We start from the raw sequence: 25,636 nt of genomic DNA on the forward strand, positions 1-25,636 counted from the left end.
GCACAGCAGGTTAGGCAGCATCTCAGGAATAGAGAATTTTTTTTAGTCATCCACTGTAGATCAATTTGAATGGCTTCATAGGTGCATTTCAAAGGTGTTTCAAAGGTGCATTTCTTCCCATAGAGGAATGTTTGAAACTGCATGATGCCAAATACCAGAAATAATGCCTCTCACACTGTATGTTGGAATAGTTGGCTTGAGCAGATTACATGACCCATGAATAAAAAGCAATAGGCTTTTTTGGTTTGTCAGAAGATGTGCCTCAGCCTTTATGTGATGCATTCACTTCATGGATCTTGTCCTTCTTGGGGTCACAGCATAGTAAGCAAGATTTTACTGATCAAACCAACTTTAGAGAATTTAAGATGAATTAGTGGCATTCTTGCAATATGTAAAGGATATCCTTGTTGAGTATGTCTCTCAGAAGAGATCCATTAGGTTGTCTGAAAAATTGGTAACATGAAGTGAAAGTTAAAAATCCAAGGCAACATGGCAAAGCCTCTTCATCCTTTGTAGTTAACTTTTGTTTAACATTCTTGATCAGGACTGACCCAGTGGGTGGAGAAAATGGAGCAATAGGTTTTTATTTGGCTGATGTTGACTTGGCACTTTGTGTTATCACACTGCAGTCATCAGCAAATGAAAGTTGGGATCAAGCTTGGCCTTGGTGTTACCCATGACCATGATATCATTAGCAATGCAAACATAGCAGTCAATTAAATAATCCTGTCTGTGTGCTGCTGGAATGTGTCCTGGCTAAATGAGAACCCAAATGGTTACAGTCAGAACCAGCACTACCCTGAATATTATGAACTCTGCTAAATGCACATACAGTGTCAATTTTTCGCAAGAGCTTGAAAAAGATTCTTGCTTCATAAAATTTAAGAGTTAATTTTTCTAATGTCAATATTTTGTGTAGATCCCTTTCAACGGAAGGTTTGACAAAGGATGTACTCTTATGGCACCATCATTCTTCAAAACATATGATGGACTAACGTTGATCCTGTGGTGGTCAACCTTCTGAATTATACCATTTTGTTCCATCTTGTTCAACCCCCCTCTATGCACCTCCTGAATCTTTCCATTGCACTTTCTTGAAGGAAGAAATGGTGTTTCCTTTTCCTTAAGATGTCGTACTACATCACTTCCTGGACTTGACTATCAACAGACCTAATTGCAGTACATCGGAAGATCACATCTTTGAGATGGATTACTTCTCTAAATTTCCCATTGCTTAATGACTGATTTGTTTTTTCTAATCACTCATGGGACATGGACATCGCTGGCTGGCTAGCATTTTATTTCCTGTCCCTAGTTGCCCTTGAGAAGATGGTAGTGAACTACTTCTTGAACTACTACAGCCCATGTGCTGTAGGTAGACCCACAAGGAAATTCCAGAACTTTGACCCAGCGACAGTAAAGGAATGCAGGGAACCTCGATTATCTGAAACCAATTATCTGAAAGACGGATTATTCGTAGCAGATTCTGTTTTATATTGCAGCAGAAAAGTGAACTGCAGCCTTTGTATTTTTAGTTGAGGCAATCTTTAAAACTTATGTTATCTTGAAAAAAACTTGTGCTTCAATCAAAAACAAGTTTGTCCTGTCCTTTTGTTGGCCAATTCCCTTTCTACAAATCTGTATGCTATCTGTAATCACCGAAACGGCTTGTGCTTAAGAATTCTCTGTTGTCTAAAGCTGTTATCTAGTTGGTTTTCAATAGTTTTCCAAACATCTTCCACCCAGATGTTGGATTCTTTCACCAATGGCTACTGCTCTAACATGGTATGATTTTACATTCAACAAGGTGCTTTTACCTGATGCAGCAAAGCTTGTTATTTTCTGCAACATAAGAAACTGTGCGGTGCAAATTGAAGTATTGAAGAATCCAACAAATGTCCATTACAGTTAACTATTACACACAAATTATTATAATCATGGGAACTAAGTATCTGGGCTAACATGAAGCTATTAGATTGCTACAAACAGTCATGCTTCAGGTGTTCCAAGGTAAGGTGGAGCTCTTTATACATTCAAGTCACATACAGTGACGATGTCAAGAGCAAGTTCCTTAGAGGTATATTGACATACTAACCATGAGACATGACACAAAACCTGGCTTATAATTATAGACTCCACACAAGGTGAATCTATTTTATTTTTTATTGATAGGATCGTAAAGATTTTTTAAAAAATCATAGAGCTACAAGTTAAAAATCAAGAGAATGAACTATTAAAATCAAAAAGATAAAAGGTGACCATAGAAGACTATAGATTTAAGAGCGTCCTTATCCCCACTACACAGGATTCATACACTGAGGTACAATGCTGATAGCTGTAAGCCTCAGAATTTGACAGACTTTAGTTCTTAAGACTTAGTGAGTCAAGAAATCCAAGTCTCTTGATTTGCTAAAGAAAATGTTTTTGTCATAATAAGAAATATGAAAGCAAAGAATTCTCACTTGTCATGTTATAATATCCAAATATCCTTTTATTATGTTTGTGATTTTCTCTGGGTAATTCATTTGCATAAATGTTTACAGTGTCATTTTGATGTTTTGTTCATTTGATTTTATGTCATCATCGGTTTGAAATTTACCTTCAGTATCCATAAATAACTGGAAATAAAAACTTATAATTCTATATATCCTTCCTATGAAACCACTAGATTCATAGCAGTGAATGTTGTTAATGTTTCCTGTATTTTCAGTCTCTGAGCTAGTTTGTCAGATTCAGTACCCACTAATCATAAATCCAAGTCTTGGTTTGTGTACATTCACTTTATCATCAGTCAGAGACCAAGACCAGGGTTTGATGGGTCTGCAGAGAGTGTGCAGGAAGGTGGGTGGAATAAAAGCAGGGGAGATAATCAAGGATGACAATGCCAGTTACCTTCCTAGCACTGCTGAAATTTTAGTAGCAGCACAAAAGCTGATGGATAGCTACCTGTCCCTGGGCCAATTGACCACTTCGGACCAGTTCATACTGTGGCTGGTATTTTGCCAATGATGGATGAACGCAGCACAATACAGTGTGTGTGCCAGGTATATCCTAGTGTCCATCTTGTGGGTTCACAGGAAGACTCTTCTGATTGGGTATATTTGTAATACACTGAGGGCCCTGTAGCACCCTCGCTGTATGGAATACCCCCAGTGAAAGAACCACCCTGTCCTCATGGCTGAACTCATCACCCCACAAAAAGATCCCTCCTTGTCGGGATCTCCCTGACTGGTTTGTCAAGCTGCACAAAGCTACTTTAATTCTAGCACCTTCTCCATGATCCAGGCCTGCTGCAGTCTTAGCACTGCCTTTGACGATACTGCTGGGACTGAAGGTGGTGGCCAGATTGACCAGGAGCTCATGACAATTGCACCTCTTCCCTTAAAGAGGGCCAGAGCCCTGACTGAAGACAATTAATTGGCTGAGGGCTGTTATATCCCAAAAACTAAAGCAGGGTTGTTTCTCACTTACTAGTCAGTAGAAAGAATCCTCAATGTCCTGAAAAATTCCAGCCCAAATTATTACTACATTTCTCTAGTGCCAAGTGGGTGGAAGGCCAAAGTATAGTACAAATCACTGATATTCAAATAATATTTTCTAAAACATGTGGAGAAAAGAATTCTGTACTTTATAAACAATGGTAAAGATTCCATTGAATAGTAATTATTGTAACAACCGAAATGTGCCGTGCCCTGTAATGATATTCTAATTGGTTTACAGATATCATGATACCCAAGATGTCACAAGCAATTTTCTTGGAGCAATGTGGCTTATTTCTATCACCTTTCTCTCTATTGGCTATGGTGACATGGTACCGAATACATATTGTGGGAAAGGAGTTTGTCTACTCACAGGGATTATGGTAAGTCATGTGCTTCAGTAGTTAGCAGCAACGTATGATAGACTTGCACTTATATAATGCCTTTCATGATCACCAGGTAATTCAAAGCACTTTCAAACCAATAAAATCATTTGAAGTGTAGCTTCGGTTGCAATGAAGTAGATAAATTGAACAAACTACATGTAACAAGCTTTCACAACAAACAATGTAAGAAATAATTATTTTCTTTTCTGTAATGTTGCTTAAAGGATAGTAATGGTCAATTCATCTTTTACATTCACCGGGTCTTCAAATTAATATTCCATCCAAAAGGCAGTATCTCCTAAGTTTTGCAGGGTTAGTCTAGATGTTTATGCTTAACCTCAGAAGTAGACTTAAACCAATAAACATCTGACTCAGAGGGGCAGGTACAACAAACTGATCCACAGTTGACTCTGAATAGCTGGTATCTAATGTAGTACTGTGTTAGAAAATTGTGTTTAGGTGTTACGACATGGCGGTAAACCCTTCTGCTGTTTAAACGAAACACACAGAAAGGCCACCTCACCTTGTAATCTGTTAAAATATGAGTGACACAGAACTACTCAAATTCTACTACTTAACAAAAAATATCAATTATTTTCTTCAACCCTAAAGAACATTAACCAACAACTATTTGCAACTGTAAGCCTTCTTTCTGTTAGAGGTTTGTTATCTACCTCCCACTCTATAACAACATACTGATCCAACAAAGCCCTTGTTAAAGTTAAGGAAATTCAATTTTCAAAACCAGACAGCGGCTATCGTCTCCATTGTCAATGTTCCTCTGTTTGTATATCTCTCTAGTCATCTTCAGTCGTCTGCAGCACAGATTTTTCATATAAAAAGGGGACCTTAATCGAGACTGTTTTCGAGCAATGTGTGTAGCAATGGTAGATGGTACTGTTTTTGGTTAACTGTCCAAAATGCCTATTTTTTATGCACCATACATCAGATTGCCTCATCCTTTCAATGTTATCAAAACAGTAAAATTCAAGTATCTTGGGTTCTAGTATCTTGGGGCATAATTTAAACTGATTAGTTACATTCGAACTGCTGTGAAAATAACTCCAGAATCTAGGTTACAGCCAAAATGTTACATCTTTCAATTTTCCAGCATATTCTGTGACTGTGAGTCAGTCACATGACAGATGCTTGCCAGCTTTTCAGCTTTCACTCTGTCTTAATGGTACAGTACACACCTTCAACTTCATAACAAAAGGGCAGTTATGACCCTGAGAAAGATAGTCAGAGAACCCATATGCTTCAGGCAGAAGACCATTTATAATGTGCATGTCAGGATCCTATCTTGTGCATAGAATGGCAAGGACTGATTAAGGAGAGACAATATAGCTTTGTGTGTAGGAAATCATGTTTCACTAACACAATTGAGTTTTCTGAAGAAGTAACAAAGAGGATTGATTAGGGCAGAGCGGTAGATGTAATCTATATGAACTCCAGTAAGGTATTCAACAACATGGTGGACTGGTTAGGTCTCATGGAATATAGGGAGAACTAGCTATTTGGATACAGAACTGGCTTGAAGGTAGAAGACAGAGGGTGAAGATGGGAGGTTGCTTTTCGAGACTGGAGGCCTGTGATGAACATTGTGCCACAAGAATAGGTGCTGAGTCCACTGATTTTCATTATTTATATAATTGATTTGGATGTGAAGTATGGTTTTAAATTTGCAGATGACACCAAAATTGGAGGTGTAGTAGACAGTGAAAAAGCATACCTCCAGAATACAACAGGATCTTGATCAGATCGGTCAGTGGGCCGAGGAGTGGCAGATAGAGTTTAATTTAGATAAATGCGAGGTGCTGCATTTTGGAAAGGTAAATCAGGGCTGGATTTGTACATTCCATGGTAAGGTCTTGAGGAGTGTCACTGAACGAAGAGACCTTGGAGTGCAGGTTCATAGTTCCTTGAAAGTGGAGTCAAGATAGATAAGATAGTGAAGAAGGCTTTTAGTATACTTTCCTTTATTGGTGAGAGCACTGAATATAGGAGTTCAGAGGTTATGTTGCAGCTGTACAGGACATTGGTTAGGCCACTTTTGGAATATTGTGTGCAGTTCTGGTCTCCCTGCTATAGGAATGATGTTGTGAAACTTGAAAGGGTTCAGAAAAGATTTACAAGGATGTTGCCAGGGTTGGAGGGTTTAAGGTATATAGAGAGGCTGAATAGGCTGGGGTGTTTTCCCTGGAGCATTGGAGGCTGCAGGATGATCTTATAGAGATTTATGAAATCATAAGGGGCATGGATAGGGTGATTAGCCAAGGTCTTTTCTCCAAGGTAGGGGTATCCAAAATGAGAGGGCATAGGTTTAGGGTGAGAGGGGAAAGATTTAAAAGGGACCTAAAGGGCAACGTTTCCATGAAGAGGGTGGTGCATGTATGGAATGAGCTGCCAGAGGAAGTGGTGGAGGCTGGTACGACTGCAAAATTGAAAAGGCATCTGGATGGGTATGTGAAGAGAAAGGGTTTAGATGGATATGGGCCAAATGCTGGCAAATTGGGACGAGATTTATTTGGGATATCTAGTCGGCATAGACAGATTAGACCCGAAGGGTCTGTTCTGTGCTGTACATATCTGTGAGTGTATCGGAAGGTAGGAAACTGAGTAGATTATTCAGGTTCATGAGTCTTTTCCATTCTTCATGGAATCACAGAATCATTACAGCACAGAAGATAAGAACAGGGAGCAGGAGTAAGCAATTGAGCCTGCTTTGCCATTTGATATCGTCATGGCTGATTTCATCTCGGCATCAACTCCACTTTCCTGCCCATTCTCCATAACCCGTCAACCCATTCCTAATTAAAAATCTGTCTCCTCCTTAAATATACTCAATGCCGCATCATCCATTGCTCTCTGGGGTAGAGAATTCCACAGTTTCACGACCATTTGAGAGAAGTACTTTTTCTTCTTTCCATTTCAAATCTGCTACCCTTTAACCTAAAACTATGACTTCTTGTTCTAGATTGCCCCACCAGAGGAAACATCCTTTCAACATCAACTTTGTCAACCCTCCTTAATACCTTACATACCTCAATCAGATTTCCTATCATTCTTGTAAGGCATAAACTGCACAATCGCTGTTCATAAAACAAACCCCTCAACTCTGAAATGAAAATGATGAACTCCTCTGAACTGCCTCCAATATAATTACATCTCTCCTCAAGTACGGGGAGCAAAGTTCTACCCAATACTCCAGGTTGGATCTCAATGCTTTGTATAGTTGCACAACACTCCCCAATCTTTGCACTCTATTTCTTTCGTAATAAGTATCACAAATCCTTTTGCCTTCTTTATTACCTGCTGTACCTGTGGACTAGCTTTTTGAGATTCATATATAAGGACACTCAGATTCCTCTGCATCGAATCACTCTGAAGTTTCTTTCCTTTGAGACAATAAGCTGCTTTTCTACTCTTCCAACCAAAATGGAGAATCTCACAATTATCCACGTTAAACTTCATATGCAATATTTTAACCCATTTTCTAAAGTATCCATATCCATTTGTAAATTGGGCCATTGAATGCAGGGTTTCCGCATGAGCTCAATAAATGTTTTTTTTTGATGAAGTGTCATTCTCATGTTTTCTCATATAACTTTGCACACTCCTTTTCAAATAATCATCCATTGTATATGGTAATGGTTCTGAATATGGGTTAATATTGGAGACTACATTAAGCTTCACTCAATCTGACTGGTGTACTGGATTGGATTGGGTTAAGGCACAACACCTTAGGATATCATGGAGTGAAGACCTATTTCCATAGATCTCCCGTAGTCTTAGTAACAATATCTATTTGACTAATGTAACTTGTACCCAATTGCTTACGTGCAACAAACTGCGTCGTGTTTACAGAAACAGTGTTAGCTGTTAACAGTCACATGGTGACAGCAAACCACCCAATCACAATCTGATCACTGTTGCCATCCCACACCACATATCATGGTGATCATTGCTGCGGATTGGAGTTCGATTTACCTTTACCAGACAATAAGGTAAATAATGGTGAGAATTTCAGTGGATCAAGATTCGAGATTTCTTGGACACGTTAGCAGTATTAAATATTTACTGCTTTAAGAGCTACCCATAGGAAGCAAGAAAGCAAAAGGCTTTCATAAGTAAAGGCAAAGAGAAGTCTTCAAATTAATTATTCAGAGCTGGTTGAGAAGTCTACAAGTTAAAAAGAAATACTTACAACTCTCAGCAAATATTCTCACAGTAGTAAGCAGACAACATAGGGCATGGGAGAAAGTGAGGATTGCAAATACTGCAGAATCAGAATTGAAAAGTGTGGCATTGGAAAAGGCACAGTAGGTCAGGTAGCATCCGAGAAGAATGAGTCAATGTTTCGTACATAAGCCTCTGCATGAGGCATGGTTACAGTTGGGATATCTAAATTCATATAAGTAATTTAAATTATGGCTGCAACATAGTTAATGTTACCAAGTCAGAAGTGAGGCAACAAAGGATATTATAAATGCCTAAACAGGCAATGTATAGCAGGAAAACAGGATAAGAAGCCAATGATAACAATAGGTTATCCATAATTTAGATGATGATTTAGGCAGAAATAGATTATTAGGAACGAATGATCCAGGCTTTGTTTCAGACAGCTATGGAAAAGGATGAGGACTGTTTAGTCAGCTGTAAAAGACCACAAAATCATCTTATTTCCTCTATGAGAAAGTGAAAAACCTCCACTTTGTTCACAGAGGTGGGAACCCTTAATTTGGACCCAAAATTGCAGGAAAACCCAAGTAAGCAGTACTAAGACACCACATTGCTATGTTACAAAATGTAAAGTTTTAAAAGATGGACATTAAAATAGTATTACCAGCAAAGAGATAAAGCAGCATGGGTATACTGCACTACTGAAAACCTTTGAAGAGAATAAAGGTAGCTGAATAAATAATCACATTAGGAAAGAACAGCAAGAAATATAATGCTGACATTTTAGAGATGGACCAACTAGAACACATTTGAATATCTTGGAGAAAACAGTTCCAAAGATACACAGTTGCTTCCAAGCTACACAGTAAATCATAAACTGAACACAATAACACACTATTATTTTCCATAGAAACAACAGTTTAAACCTCATAAGATCATAAAAGAAGGTGCAGATACCTTTGAAGTTCTAAAAGCATTGGACAGTTTAATCTGAGAGGAATTCAAATCCTAGAAGGAGGCAAGATTTAGCAGAAAAGTTCAACAACTATGTATAATTCTTATGATCTCAACAGATTAGTGAAAACTGTGGCAATGGAATTTTAAGATCCGAATTCATTATTGACATATGGTTTTACTGGAATTATTAAAGAGTTTCTATTAAATTTATTCCAGTCCAAGGATGACTTACAGAAAGCATTCCCATTTTGTTCCCTGCTCAGCCCTGTTCTTACTTTTATCATCCCTTCACTACTGACATGTCCACATAAGATTTTTGGGATTTCCTTTTAGGTTAGCTAGCAGTCTCTTTTCATGTTCCTTCTTTGCTTTTCTCATTTGTTTCCACACTACCTCTCTGAACAATCTATTTGAAGGGTCTTTCTCAAATGTATTTTTTGTGATATTTGTCATAGAGTCGTAGAGATATACAACACTGAAAAAGACACTTTGGTCCACCTTGTCCATGCTGACCAGATATCCTGACCCAATCTAGTCCCATTTGTCATCACCTGGCCCACATCCCTCCAAACCCTTCCTATTCATATACGTATCCAGATGCCTCTTAAATGTTGCAATTGTACCAGCCTCTGCCACTTCCTCTGGCAGCTCATTCCATATATGCATCACCCTCTGCATGAAGAAGTTGCCCTTAGATCCCTTTTATATTTTCTCCTCTCACCCTAAACCTATGCCCTCTAGTTCTGGACTCCCCCACTCCAGGGAAAAGAGCTTGCCTATTTATCAATTTTATAAACCTCTATAAAGTCACCCCTCAGCCTCCGATGCTCCAGGGAAAGCAGCTCCAGCCTGTTCAGCCTCTCCCTATAGTTCAACTCCTCCAATCCTGGCAATATCCTCGTAATTTTTTTTTCTGAACCCTTCAGTCATAAGCACCCTCTACCTTTTTTATTTACCTTTACTTCTTCTGTTATCCAGGGAGCTATGGATTTGTTTGCCCTACTTTGCCCTATTGATGGAAAATACATTGACTGTGCCCAAGATAACCTTTCTTTGAATGTAACCATTTATTTCCACTTTATGTAGCTAGACGAATTATTGACAAAAATGTACCATATAGAAGGAGGCCATTTAGCCCATTGTGTCTGCAATATCTGCAATAGCTCTTCAAATGCACATCATGATCTCCTGTCAATCTCTTGCTTTTTCCCCATTGTCTACGAACTTATTTCTATTCAAATAATTATCTAATGCTCTTTTGAATTTTGCAAATAAATCGGAGTCTATATAATTTTGAGCAGTGTATTTCATGCCCTAATTATGGGGTGAAAAAAATATTTTTCTTACATTGCATTTGCAAATCAATTTAAACCTATGCCCTCCATTGCTTGTTTCGTTTACAAGTTGGGGACAGTTTCTCTCTATCTAGCCCACTCAGGATTGTAAAAATCTCAATCAGATCTCCTCTTATGTTTCTTCTCTCAAAGGAGAACTGTCTCAGTTTTGTCAATCCAGTCTCATATTGAAGTTCATCATCCCTGTAACTTTCCTGTAAATTAATTCTGCATTTCTTACGTATAATGTGGCTCCCAATACTGCACATGTATACCAGCTGAGGTCAAAGTGTATCATACAAGTTCAATGTCACTCCTTGCTTTTATATTCTATGCTCATGTAAGCGTGGTGGCTCAGTGGTTAGCACCACTGCCTCACATCGCCAGGGGCCCGGATTTGATTCCTGCTTTGGGTGACTATCTGTGTGGAGTTTGCATATTCTCCATGTGTGTGTGGGTTTCCTCCAGGTGCTCTGGTTTCCTCCCACTGTCTAAAGATATGCAGGCTAGGTAGATTGGCTATGCTAAATTGTCGATTGTGTCCAGGTATGTGCAGGCTAGGTGGATTATAGGGGTGGGAAATACATGGGTGGGGTGGGTCTGGCTGGGATGCTCTTTGGAGGATTGGTGTGGACTCAATGGGCCAAATTGCCTGCTTTCACACTGTAAGAGTTCTAAAGTCAAGGATACTCTGCCCTTGACTTACTGCTCTCTCCATCTGTCCCACCACCTTCAGTCTTCTGTGCAAGTAGGTTTGGATGCTGCCTGACCTGCTGTGCTTTAACCAGCAACACATTTTCTTCTCTGCTCCTGCAACCCATTTAGAACAGTCAGCTCTATTTTATATCTTCTTTTAATGTTTTTCTAACAAAATACATCACCTCACACTTCTCTGTGTTGAACCTATTCTGCCACATGTCAACCCCATCCACCAACTTGTCTTTTGGAAGTTCTGTGCTGTCCTCTTCACATTTTACAAATCTCCCATGTTTTGTGTTATCTGCAAACTTTGAAATTGTCCCTGCACACCAAGATCTAGATAGTTAATAGACAGCAGGAAAGGCAAGGGTCCCAATACCAATGTCTGGGGAATTGAACTACAAACCCTCCTCCAGAGTAATGACCATTACTCTATATTTCCTACCTCTCAGCCAATTCTTGTATGCACATTGCTACTGACTCTTATATTCCATAATTAGTAACATTTTTCACAACTGTTGTGTGGCACTATCTCAAATGCCTACTGGAAGTTCAGGTCCATCATATCAACATTGTTGTCCTCATCGAACCTTTCTGTCACCTCCTATAAGTTTCTCGAGCACAATTCCCACTTCATAAATCTATGCTACCTCTTCCTAATCAACCCGCTTTTTCTTGTGTGGCTCTAATTCAATCTTAAATAATTGTTGCTAGAAGCTTCCCCAGCACTGAAGTTAAACTGATTGGTTTGTAATTGCTGGGCTTAGCCTTACAATCTTTCTTGAACAAAGCTGTAATATTTGCAATTCTCCAGTCTCTTGGCACCTTCCCTGAGTCTAAAAACGACTGAAAGGTGATGGCTAGTGCCACTGCCCCTTTTCACTCTCACTTCCTTCAATATCTTTGGATGCATCTCATCTGATCCTAGTGCTTTTTCAACTTGAAGTACCAACTGCCTATCTAACACTACTTTCTGAGCAATTTTGAACCCTTCTAGTGACAGTTTCCTCCTCTGTCACACTTCTACCACATTAAAATTGACACTCCCACAATTAATTATTCTTACATTTATTTGTTCTTTCTCCTTTTCGATAATAGCCCTAAACCTTTCACTGCAATGCTCACTGTGGCTTGATCTAATTTGTCCACCTCATTTCCAAGAACCTAATCTACCAGTACTTCCTTTCTCATTGCACTGGAATCATACTGCTGTAGAAAGTTCTCCTGAACACATTGTAGGAACTCCAGCTTCTCTCTGCCACCGCTACCAAAGTAGGTATAGAACAATAAATAAAGAGGGAAAGAAACATTTAGACACAGAAAGAGAGAAAGGCAAAGTGGAAAATTAAAATTTAATTTTGCTACTTTCAAATCTCCAAAATAATTAAAACCTGGACAAATGAGACTTCACACTTAACAACAGTTAATTTTCCATGCCAGAGAGGTTAATTTTCAATACTAAACACTTATCAGATCAGGAAATTAGTACTTCAATTGAAATAAGCAAGGCTTAACCTTTTGTGGCAAATTTACTTTACACTCGCCACCCAAATCTAACAGTTGCACATCAGTCAGCCTGTATATTTCTATACTGAGCTAGACAGTGTGATACTGTTCCTGTGAAGCTGCTCATCTCACAGAGAAATGTTTATTTTAGCTGTGCATCTACCTTTATCTGAAGTTGTTATTTCACTTCAGAGTGAATGACGATGAGTGTCATTCACCTCACTGTTGTTTTGCCTGCAAATTATAAACCATTTTTTTATTTGTCCAGTGCAAATGCAACAAACAGGTTGTGATTCAAATTTTTCACACTTTGATCTCCTGCTAGATTTCAAATCAATAGCTATTTACAGATTGTGGCAATAGATGACTCTCCTTTCCCACTCACACTGGTCTTTAAACATAATACATTTGATTACTTCTCTGCTGTAGTAATTACTTTTATGTATTTTGAGTCATTCTGCATTGATGCACAGCAAAGAGCATCAAGAGTTCATGAATGCTTCTGGGTTGTAGGCAAGCAATGTGAGAGCACTTTATTTTTATCGACAACATGAAGAGCCCCAGGTGTCTTTCTTATATTCATTTCATTCTTTAATAAAAAATGCATTGTGCTAGAATTTTTACAGTACTTTTTCATTCAGTCCTACATCTTACAGATAAGAGAGAATTCTGCCACAGTCAGTTCTTACACCAGTGCTGACAGAGGTGCAGGGTTGGAGTTTTGTCTTTACTGCCTGGATGGTAGATTCTACATAGGTCAAGTGCAGAGTCTAAAATCAGGTGAACTCCATTGAAAATGTGCAGTCCCTCAGCCTGGGCCAGCTGAGGAATGCTGAATGACCAGAAAGGTCTCGTGGAAGTTTCAGATCCATTTAGATTCAGTCTAACAAATTTGCCTAGCTAGACTTGGTGAGAACAAATGTTTCAACATGTTTTCATCTTTTTCTGAACTGTAGCTGCCTTTCCTCTGTGCTGTCTCCAGGCAATTAATGGCCAGGCATTGAGACGAATTTGTATTTGTTGCTTCATATCATGTAAAAATATGTACACATTCTATCAAAATATCCTTTGATAGATCTTTTCTGTAATTATCAAGGAGAAGGCCATGGGAAGTAAAATATTTGTCTATTTCGTGTAACATGCACTCTCGAGGCAGGTATATTGTGAACTAAATACTCCCTATGCTCAGCCTCATCAATCACCACTTCAAGAGAATGTTTTTTTTCAATTTCCTGCATTCATTTCAATTTGAATTGCTTGGGTGAGCTGAGTAAGATTGCTGTTGTTATGTCAATCCTGCCAAATTGTGGATAGTTTTGTTTTGTGAGCTCAGAAGGTGGAATTCATTGCCTGTACCCATGGCATGTTTGGTGACTGGGTGCACTGAATCAGGAGGTGGGTGACAGCCAGCACCTTCCCACCTCTGCCCCGAATTGCCAATGGTGGGCGCATGGATTGGTCTTTCCGCCTACCTCATACTGAGGCTCTCAAGTGAGCCTGGGGCTTCAGCCTACCACTGCTGGACATCAGCCCAGAGTCAGGCTGCAAGGCTCACTAAAATAACACCACAGAGGCCAGTATCCTGTCACCAAGTCACCCTTTATTTACACGTAGAGTGTTCTTGACGCTGATCCAGCTCCCTCAGAGCCAGCTCTGAGTGAACAGGATGTTTGACACTCCTGTTCTTATCGGTCAGCCAGAGCTCCCTGATTGGATCGGATAATAGCCCCAATCAGGGAACTCATACTCTATGGGTTCCACCTGGCTGACTTCATTACAGTCACTACAGCCCTCTACCTCTCAGTCCACGGACATGGGCTGATCCTTTTTGTTTTGTAGTTCCTCCCAGGGCATTTTAGCACCGGGTCAGGTTCCTCTAACTCTGCCTCTGATACGTCATTCTCGCTTAGCAGAGTCTTGTGTCTAGCATTGGCGTTCTTGATGCCATTTCACCACACCCCCGATCCAGAAAGATAAGATTTAACCTGGTCTGGAGTCTTCTCCCCATTAGCAACTCTGCTGGAGCTATCCCTGTCGTCGTGTGAGGGATAGTCCTATAATCAAACAGAAACTGTGACCGTTTGGTATCTCGTGAAACTGTAGGCTGTTTCTTTAAGCCTGCCTTCAACTGCTCTTTCTAGATGATGGATAATATGGAGCTGGCCTTATATGATGAATACTATTCAACTTGAGGAAATACTCAAATTGGTACAACCTATCCTACCCATTCTGCAAACTGGACAGCTTTGATGATTCCTTCACTTTCCAGCTTGCTAATCTCAGCTTCTACTTTTGCCCGCAAAGCATATGGCACTAGGCAGCCCTTGCAGAATTGTGGACAACATGCAAGGTGGCCTTTGCTCCTTTGATAATCCAAACAACCTTTCTGAAAAATATCTGGTATTTAATTAGGATTTCACTCAGGCAGCCATTTTCTAATCAGAAAATGTTCAGCCAATCTAGGTGAATTTAGGGCGGCATGGTGGCTCACTGATTAGCACTGCTGTCTCACAGCACCAGGGTCCCAGGTTCAATTGCGACTGTCTTTGTGGAGTTTGCACATTCTCCCTGTGTCTGTGTGGCTTTCTCCCAGTTGCTCCAGTTTCCTCCCACAGTCCAAAGATATGCAGGTCAGGTGAAGTGGCCATGCTAAATTGCCCACAGTATTAGGTGCATTAGTCAGAGGGAGATGGGTCTCGGTGTGGATTGGTTGGGCCGAAGGGCCTGTTTCCACACTATAGGCAATCTAATCTGTCTCAACCAATTTCACCCCATAAAGCTTGGGCTTTTAGTACAATCATTGACAACTGAACCAGCTGCTTCTCTAAGAGACTGGAACCAAAGTAATACCTTTAATCTGTAAACGTTCCCAGTAATAGGTTCTCAGGGTAGCCGAGGTCTTGTGCAAACTCCAGGATTGGAATCCAGAGGGAATTTTGTTAAAAATTGGTTCTGCAATCATTGAAATGACCGCACTGGTATTGATCCCCATTAGAACCCTGTGGCCATTTAACCAGATGTTTATTTTGATTAGTTCTGATTTGAATGGTGCTAAACAATTTAACTTTCCAAACACAATGTGGATGAGTTTTCCAGCACTCTCCTGGATGCCGACCTATGAGTTCTCTTATTCCATTTAGATCAAGTGGGACTCTTTTGCTGTCTCAAGTCTACATTTCCACATTAAGTACAATGGCTTGCTGGCCTGGATCCTGAAGAAAATTTTAATCCTTTGGCTGAGGCTTGGCTTTGTGTTGGGGTTTTGCTGTAGGCTAACCCAGAGTCCTTCTGTTCAAGATATGTCCTGACTGAGGCTGTGCAATTGCCTTCATTTAAGTGGTCTTCCCCTCGCTCAGTCAGACTGGCGAATGTGTCCATTGTCATTGGAATATCCCTGTAACTCATATTCTGTGCTTGCCATATTTTCTAATGATAAAGCCAGTGGTGGTGCCTGGTTGAAGTCCTGTTGGACTTCAGTTAGTAGGCACTTTTGCATGGCTACATCATTAATCCACATACCAAACAGTCTCTCAGAATCTCATTACGAATCAAATCAAAATCACATTCTTTTGCCAATCATTTCAACCTAGTGTTAAAAATGTCCTGATATGGATTCCTCAGTTCTTGAATTTCCAAGTTCAAAATGAAGAGCTTCTCAGTATTAGAGGAGGATAATATTCCTTAACTAAATCTGTCCACTCTTGAAAGATTTTAGTATCTGTTGCATCAGACAAAGCTGTAGGTCCTTAAGCTGTCAGGGGACAGCACTCATTGATTTTCATCTGCTCCAATATTATTTGCACAGAGAACACGACGTTCTCTTTCCACACACTGGGCCCTGTCTTCAACAGCAGGATTGAACAAGTTAAGCTTCCCAAATAACAGCAGTAAGCCAGAAAGGCTTACCCCAACTCAAAGATGAATGTTGTGACTGAATTTCTTCAGTGGTTGTACTTTTCTCTCATCGCCACTGGAATAACTCCACAGCGGCTGGTATCCCATCACCAAAACACCCTTCTTTTACTCATGGGAAGTGTAGATGGACAATGATTCCTCAGAAATAGCTCTCAGAGTGAACAGAACTTATGACACTCCTGTTTATATCTGTCAGCCAGGGCTCTCTGATTGGACCAGGTTAACAGCCCCAATCGGGGAACTCATAATCAGTGAGGTCCAATTGGCTGCCCTCACCAGGCAGTGAGCATGGCTAGCAAATCAATGTGAGGTTTCTCGCCGGTATTTTGTCATTCAAAGACCCTCAATGCTTGATCAAGAGCCACAGCACCAAGAAGTGAGAGGGTCAGCAACAAGACACCTCCCTCTTTCACTGCCAACCCCACCTATCTCCCTGTGATTCTGCAAACTCCAATGCCATCATTCCCCCATGGCTGAGATCCAGCAATGATATGAGACCTTGACTGATTGTCATCCCGATAACAGGCTCCACCTCCACAATAGCACTGATTGGCTCGGATGCCTCTGCCAGTATAGCTGGAGGACAAGGAGCCTTATGCATGTTGAAGTCTGGGATCTCTACTGAATGGGGTTTGTAAGTGGGGTGTAGGGGAGATGGCTTTGTATTTTCGGTGAAGAGGAGGGTAGATACAGGGAGGACCACCTAAGTTAGTGGGTGCCTGGAGGGCTGGGAATAATGAAATACCCATTTCACTGACCAGCAACTCCCAGGGTTACAACTACCAGACTCCACAATGGTTCAGGCTTGTCCTGCTGCCTGTTAAAATCAGAGCAATGACAGGACAAGGCCTTTCTTCGAGCTTTAATTAAGCAGCGCAAACTAAACCTTCCCCAGTGCCCAGAACATTGTGAGTGGAATGGGCCAGCTCGTTGCTGATGGTATGCGACTGTATTTATGCATGTCACCAACTTTCTTTTCCCTCCAATGATGAGCCTCTAAAATTCAGCCCGTAGTCTCAAGAAACAAGACAGGAGATCCCTAATCTCATTTACTCTGTTTTCAACTCTGGACAAAGAAGGTGCACATCATCCCAGTCAGAATTCAATCCCCTCTGTGACAGAGCAAAGTCAATAGAAGTCTTTTCCCTTGGGTAGGGAAGTTCCAAACTAGAAGGCATAGGTTTAGGGTGAGAGGGGAAACATTTAAAAGGGACCTGAGGGGTAACTTTTTCACGCACAGGATGGTGCGTGTGTGGAACAAGCTGCCAAAGGAGGTGGTAGAAGCTGGTACAATTACAACATTTAAAAGACATCTGGGTGGGTGTCTGAATCAGAATGAAATAGAGGCATCTGGGCAAAATGCTGGCAAATGGGACTAGGTCAAATTGGGAGGGCCGGTTGGCATGGATGAGTTAGACTGAAAGGTCTGATACTGTGCTGTGTGACTCTATAATTCTGTAACTCTATGACTGCTCTAACCCACCATGACCACCCTAACCATGCAAATATTGAAGTTTTCAACCAACATGGTGTCGCAAAATATTAATATTTCTTCTCTTCTTTTCATATTCAGGGAGCTGGCTGCACTGCTCTGGTAGTGGCTGTGGTTGCTAGGAAGCTGGAACTTACCAAAGCAGAAAAACATGTGCATAATTTTATGATGGACACACAATTGTCTAAACGAGTGAGTATGTCTTCTTCAAATGAAAATAAAATTAGGACAGGGAGATGGTATTTTCTTTAATAGAATATTTCACGGATATTCAAGAAAGTATCTTAAATGGCGAAAAAATAAATTTGAAAGCATCATGTTTTAGGCTTCAATAGTGTTTTTATTTTGACAGTAACTACATTAGAATTCCACTAATACATTATGGAACCAATTTCTGTCATGCTACAAATCTTTGCTCAATTTAAATGGAATATGGATAGTCTGGCAGGCAAGGACAAATATTCGAGGAAAATGATGATGTGCCATGTGTCAGAAATTCTTTTTGTGGAGATGAAAAATAAATTCTCGTCCATTTGAAGCAAAGCTAAGTTTTACAGCATTTACTATTTGGTACATATTTATCTGTAGCTGATGATCTTTTAAAATTCCAGGCAATAAATTTAAAATAGCAGGATTGCATCTTTAGAATTGCAGTGTAAAATTATGCTTAAAAAGTGCTGAAGAGAATATTATCTTGATGCTGGACTGCAATAATTTTTGCCTTCCATATTTTTTACTTGCTATTGCTCTGCACAATTGATTGTTGTACTCACAATTCAAACAGAAGCTGCCCTGAACTTCCTCCACTGACCACCCCACCATCATTAGCCATCACCCCAACACCTCCCATGATCTCCTATAAGCCTTTCAATCCCATGCTTCCATCAAAATTTCGGCCCATTCGGCCCCAACTTCTGGGCCTCAAATCTGCCCACCAGTAACACCTCTATCATGCCGTCCTCATCCTAGAAGCAGGACACTCCCAATCCTCACCTGCTCCTATTACCTCTTCTCAAAAATTGTATTGCTCACCAGAAGCCAAGCCTGTCTGTCCTGGGAGGGGAATCTGTCATTAATGCTATATGTGCACTGAGGAGTTAAACCACCACATCATGAGGGAACCCAAGCTCTCGATTCCCCATGAGCTACCAATGGATCAGAAAATTCCTCCTCCCTCTTAATGTTGGATCTCGTCGTAAATCATAGATTCAAATGCTGTTTAAACTAAAGTAATATTTGTTTAAAGAATATTTGACCACTTTCCTTTCCAGCCTTGTTCTGTATTTTAAATTCGTGTTGTGTCAAATTGGCTTGAAAATTGACAATAAGTTGTTTTTGCACAGGTAAAAAATGCAGCTGCCAATGTTCTCAGGGAAACGTGGTTAATATATAAAAACACAAAGTTAGTTAAAAAGATAGACCATGCAAAAGTGAGGAAACATCAACGAAAATTCTTACAAGCCATCCATCAGTGAGTACGGCTCCTAATTTTGTTAAGCTTTTGGCTAGTGGAACAGCAGGATAAAATTCCTATAATAATTAACTTTAGCAACAATGAAGCAACATTATTAAATGGCCTTAAACCACATTATACTTCTGTCAAAGGTTTGGAAATATTGACAATTTTTAATGTCACCAATCTTTAGAATGTGTGTTCTTTTTAAAATAGGTTTTTATCATCAGATAATTGTTCCTGACATGTTTGAGTCTAAAAATCTAATTGATGTGCTAGGGCTACCTCGTGTATTTTTAGTTTTTGATATTTCTTCATATGATTGATAATTCAAAATTTAATGTTGGGGTAATTCTCTGATTGTACACTCCCAGTGGGGAGCCATGTCAATGATGAGCACAAGTCAGAACTGGATATCATAGCTTTGACTTCAGCTGTGTTTTTCCCCACAACCCCAACAAGATCTACACCTATAATATTAAAAAAAAGTTTCAAAATCTTTCTATCCAGTCCCTTTTTGTGCAACACTGTAGTAACTAATATTGTTCAATACTCCTGCTAGTTTGTCAAAAAAAAAATTATACTCTGTTTTTTAGTTTATTATGTTGGGTTGATTTATTTCAGTCTGCCGGTTTGACTCTTCGAATTACATGGTAACATTTTGGCAGAGTTTCTAAAGATAACACAAAATTATAATTTTTGGTCATTTTACTACTGTACCAATCACAGTAAAATGTTAATCTTACTATTAGAACTGTGATTCAAATGTAAAAACTTCTTTATTTCATCATATTACTTTAGAGGGGAATTGTGTGATGAAACATAATTGTTTCACTAAAACCTTTTTCTTCGAAGGGTTAAATTAAATAAAAAGGTGTTTGTTCGTATCCCAGTCTGTTCCAACATGAAACTACTGTGTTAAATTGATATTATTTTATGCTTTGTTTTCTGGTGTGCCTTATTTTACATTTACTTTCTTTTTGTTTGTCTTTTTTATTTCTACAAAATGAAACTAGAGCTCGAAAGTAAGTTGTGTATGTTGTATTCCAAAGATTTTTCAAATCTATATGCATGCGTGAAAGAGGTTTTATCATTGTGAATCCAATGGTTTCGCCACTCCCATGGCAACCTGATCAGAAATCATGATCTAATCTGTGATAAGTGAAATTCAGTTGGAATGAAGAAGCAGTAAAATGGCTATAATAAAAAGCTGAAAGAAATACAGCTTTGTGCTAATACTGTTACTGTTTCATTTATTTTGCTCTTGTAGCTAAAAATATTGCCTGTGAAAAATCTTTTGTACAAAATAAATAAACTTGCAAAAAGATAAAATAATATGTTAGCATCATTGAATAAATTACACTAACAGCTACCAAACAATGAATCATCATTTAATACTGTTTGTTAGCATTATCTGATACAATTTGAATTATTGCATTCAAAAAGACCTGGATTTTCCTGTGAAACAACTGATTTAAATTTTTTAACAGAAAAATAACAACAGTGTTAAAAGCATTGAGTTTAGAAAATTTGAGGAGTTTCCTTTTGTGACTTGCAGAAAGAATAAACTAGATATCAAATAATTTTCTTTATGCAATAGGGACTTTGCTGAATTCTTGCACAATAGGTGCATATTTCCATATTCAAGTATAAATTCTCCTAAGAATTAATGAACAGTTCCAATCTTCTGACAACACATCTGTTCTACTTACTCCATTCAAAACTGAATATTTTGCAAAGAATTTCATTTGGCTATTCTTTCATATTATTGTCCTTGATCTTCAAAATGACATTGTATCAGAACTCTTGCATTGTCATGTCATGTTAAAGAATAATCTAAAATAGAATTTAAAACAAAATTTAGCAATGCTTGTCAAAAAGACAAGAAAATGCAGGTTTTGGGGTCATGTGACTGGTCACTGCTAAGAGCAGCTGCATGTTCCAAGTTCAATACGTAACATGCTGTTGTACAATAATTTGATACTCGAAAGGGCCAAATTTCTTCTGGTTTCTATGTGGGGTATTATCTGAGCATGAAAAACTTGGGAATATGTCTGGAGATCTACAAATCATGTTCATTTTCACTTCCAGGATTTGAATCTGGAAAATTATGCACTTGGTAATAAGGCAGGACTGAGTTCTTTGTGAATCTGGGCAATTGTACACTGGGTAATAAGGCAGGACTGAGGTGTCTGTGCCTCCCATCATATCTTTCCAGCTCTTTACTCAACAGAAACCCAAATATGGTGGCATTCTCAAAGATCTGTGCTTTGTGATGACAATAAACATTTCTTACAACTCCTGTGGAGTCTTCCTGTGCTGGGATGTTGTCAGGACAGTTAAGATAACCTGAATTTGCTGGCTTGCAATTGTTCATGTTCAGTTGAAGTGGGTGCACGTTGCTTTTTTGCATTTGGTGAAGAGAGGATTGATCTGAGCAGCAAGGTTATACTCATTATTTGAACATCCCCATTGCAGAATTATCGCTTAGTTAGTGGGTTTCTGTTATCACTAATGTTTCTGAAACATGAGAGTGAGTCACCTGTTGTGAGCAATGAAAGCATTGTAAGAAATTGTGTTGCTCTGAAAGAATGAATAATGATGCTATTGTAGTGAGCTAACTAGTTCTCTTGTTGTACCTTACCAAAGTCATCTATTAGTTATCTATGTGCCCCCAAGTTGTCTCACATCCAATTTCTACTCTGTCTTATGACACGCTAGTCCCAGAATAGTTCACCACTCAGCGGATGTCAACCTTTTCAAGACTTTGGTCCCCTGTTTTAATTGGACAAGCTCACCAAAAGACCAGTAACGTGACTTTTGTTTCTTCAGGTATATGAAAACAAAGGTGTGATAATTACATAAGCCTGTCTCCTTACCCATCCATAAAGCAGCCTTGCACACTATTCATGCACCTCCATGTCAAACTGTTCCTGATGGAGGCAAAACTCAAATAGAACAATGCAGTACATGAGGAAAATTCTGAGGGAGGAATCTCTTTGTGGTCTGAGTGATGTGGGCAGTGGCGAGATGTATGTGGAACTGGGTGTCAAACACCCCAAGGCCCATTTTAACACTGAGAACCATTCATACCACCTTTTATGTTTTCCACAAGAGAAGTGGTGAGATTCTCAGTCAGCACCACTGAGTTGTCAATTAACAGCCCAACTCACCTCAATAATTCTCCTATTTTACCAAAGTTGCCAAACAAGCTCAACCACCAGAAAAGCTCAATAATGAAACCAAAGCCAGCAACTAGTGGCTTCAACTTGCCACGTTAGAAATTGACATCAACATCTCAGGGCATTCTCCATGGGTGCACCCTTTATCCACGACATGTACCAGCCTCTAACAGCCCTCATGGCACATCTCTGATTACTTCGAGTCTCAGAGATATACATGCTGACCAAATATCCAGAATAAATCTCGTCATTTGGCCCACACCCTCTAAACCATTCCTATTCATGTACCCATCCAGATGCCCTTATAATGTAATTGCACCAGTCTCTATCACTTGCTCTGGCAGCTTATTATATACGAGCACCATCTCTGTGTAACAAAGTTGCCCCTTAGGTCCCTTTTAAATCTTTCATATCTCACCTTAAACCTATGCCCTCTAGTTTTGGACTCCTCCACCTGAGGAAAGAGACCTTGTCTATTTACCCTATCCACGCCCTTCATGACTTTATAAACCTCTATAAGGTAACCTTTCAGCCTCCAATGCTCCAGGGAAAACAGCCCCAGCCTATTCAGCCTCTCCCTATAGCTCAAATCCTCCAACTCTGGCAACATTCTTGTAAATCTTTTCTGACCCTTTTCAAGTTTCACAACATCCTTCCTATAGCAGGGAGACCAGAATTGAATGCAGTATCCCAAAAATGGCCTAAACCACACCCTGTATAGCCGCAACTTTCCAACTCCTGTACTCAATGCACTAACTAGTAAAGGCAAACATACCCAATGTTCTTCATTATCCTATCTACCTGCAATTCCACTTCCAAGGAACTATGAACCTGCACTCCAATGTTTTTTTGTTCAGCAACATTCCCTAGGACTTTGCCATTAAGTGTACACGTCCTGTCCTGATTTGCCTTTCCAAAATGCAGCACCTCATAGTATCTAAATTAAACTCCATCTGATACTCCTCAGCCCATTGGCCATCTGATGAAGATCTGAGGTAATCTTCTTTGCTGTCCACAATACCTCCAACTTTGGTATCATCTACAAACTTAATAACCATACCTCCTAGGTTGACATCCAAATCATTTATGTAAATTATGAAAAACAATGGACTCAGCACCAATCCTTGTAGCACACCATTGGTCACAGGCCTCCAACCTGAAAAGCAACCTCCACCACCACCCTCTGTCTTCTACCTTTGAGAAAGTTATTTATCTAAATAGATAGTTCTCCCTCTATTCTGTGTGGTCTAACCTTGCTAACCAGTCTCCCATGAGGAACCTTGTTGAACACCTTACTGAAGGCCATTTATATCACAACTGCTTGCCCTCATCAATCCTCTTTGTTACACCTTCAAAAATCGCAATCAAGTTCGTGAGACATGATTTCCCACACTCAAAGCCATGTTGACCATCCCTAATTAGTCCTTGCCTTTCCAAGTACATGTTGATCCTATCCCTCATGATTCCTTCCAACAACTTGCCCACCAACATTGTCAGGCTCACCTGTCTGTAGTTTTGTGACTTTTCCTTACCACTTTTCCTAAGTAGTGGCACCATATTAGCCAACCTCCAGTCTTCCAGCTACCAAATATATAAATATCTCAGCAGGGGGCCCAACATTCCCTTCCGAATTGCAGGCGCTTGCACCTCAACACTGCACCTTGGACTGTAGCAGCAACTATCATTGTAATCCAGCAGCATGCACTCCGACACACAAACACCCAGCTCAAGGATTGGACCAGGCTGCAACTCTGGGCTCACTCACTCACACTGAGCCTAACCTGGATGCTCACAGCCTCCCTACCTTGCTTGGCATGTCTTTTGCACATTATCCTGTCAACCAGAGATACCAGGCTCATATTAGCACAGGCCTCAGTCAAATCTGTGGGTGGATAGCTTTCACTGAGGGGGTCCCAACACTGAGTGAAGGGCAGCCACTGATATCTGTCCAGATGCTGCTCAGCGCAGGCAGACTCCTCTCCTCATAAGAAGTAAGAATCTGAATGAGGGATACACATCGTTGTCTGCCTTGACTTTTTTGTCCTGCTTTAGGCTGTTTTTCTCTGAAATAAGACAGACAGGTATTAAGGCAGATAAAAGTGCATGTGGTACACCTGCAGTGTTTGGTGGGCAGTTGTCCTGAGTGAGTGAGTGAGTAAGCAATACCGAGGGCGTGCAGGATTAGTGATGTCAGGGGTTGAGGTGTGTGACAGCAAGTGGGGAAGGTGTGGCAGGCAGTAGCGAGAGTGGTAGAGCATGAGCCTCAGTGGGAGGTGGGTACCGAAACAGAAATAGAGTGAGTTTGAGGTATTGGAAAGAAGATGATGACTCTTACCCTGGCAGAGTGGAGAGGGTCATTGAAGTTCTTCCTACAGTGCTGGACATTCCTGCAGATAGTTGAGACCAAGTGGCTGTGGTCTGGCATCATGACTTCCATGGCTGGTCCTGGGAAAGAGGAAGTCTTCTCTCTGCACCATTCCATCGAGCTGGACTTCCTTGTGTGCGCCTGCAACGTGTGGCACTGATTTTGCTCTATTTGTTATTTCTGGGACATATGTCAGGAACCATGCAGGGCAATGCTTATCCAGGTGTACAATGATCTTTTAAAGATGGAGTTGTTGGCAGGGATGCTGGTGAATTCTGGGATACCACTGAGTGATGAGTTGTGTTGGGAATAGTGAGTGGTAAAATGGGTCAGAAATCAGATATGAGAGACAACATAGGGAGGGTGGTAAGTAATTAAGAGGTGATTTTGGTAATACAGTGAGAAAACTCATCAGACCACATGGTAACAAACCCTCCAGAAAACTGGATGCAACTCAGATTTAGATTAAAAATGAAGATTCAGTACAAATCATCCCACATTTTGGCTAAGTCTCAGTTTCTCTCCACGAGGTCTATTGAATTGTGTTGCATGGTTGTCCCAAACTAGTCCTATCAACCACCCACTGTATTCTTGTGGCATCCATCTAACCTAATGTTAGCCCAGTTCTCTAAATTGCCATAGCCTGAAGTACTTGCCACTGTTGCAATATCCTGGGACCCCCCTTG

The 25,636-nt window shown here is 40.0% G+C and overlaps 1 protein-coding gene across 1 annotated transcript in view; it reads left to right on the forward strand.

The window, feature by feature from the left end:
* The window catches only part of LOC132827770 (small conductance calcium-activated potassium channel protein 2), a 145,773-nt gene that overhangs the window by 86,433 nt on the left and 33,704 nt on the right, over positions 1-25,636 (forward strand). The window contains exons 6-8 of the mRNA XM_060844476.1: positions 3,762-3,862; positions 18,032-18,142; positions 19,294-19,421. Of these exons, the coding sequence (XP_060700459.1) occupies positions 3,762-3,862; positions 18,032-18,142; positions 19,294-19,421 (340 nt within the window). The remainder of the gene's footprint in view (positions 1-3,761; positions 3,863-18,031; positions 18,143-19,293; positions 19,422-25,636) is intronic.

This window comes from Hemiscyllium ocellatum, chromosome 2 (assembly GCF_020745735.1).
Source record: "Hemiscyllium ocellatum isolate sHemOce1 chromosome 2, sHemOce1.pat.X.cur, whole genome shotgun sequence".
Taxonomy (NCBI): domain Eukaryota; kingdom Metazoa; phylum Chordata; class Chondrichthyes; order Orectolobiformes; family Hemiscylliidae; genus Hemiscyllium; species Hemiscyllium ocellatum.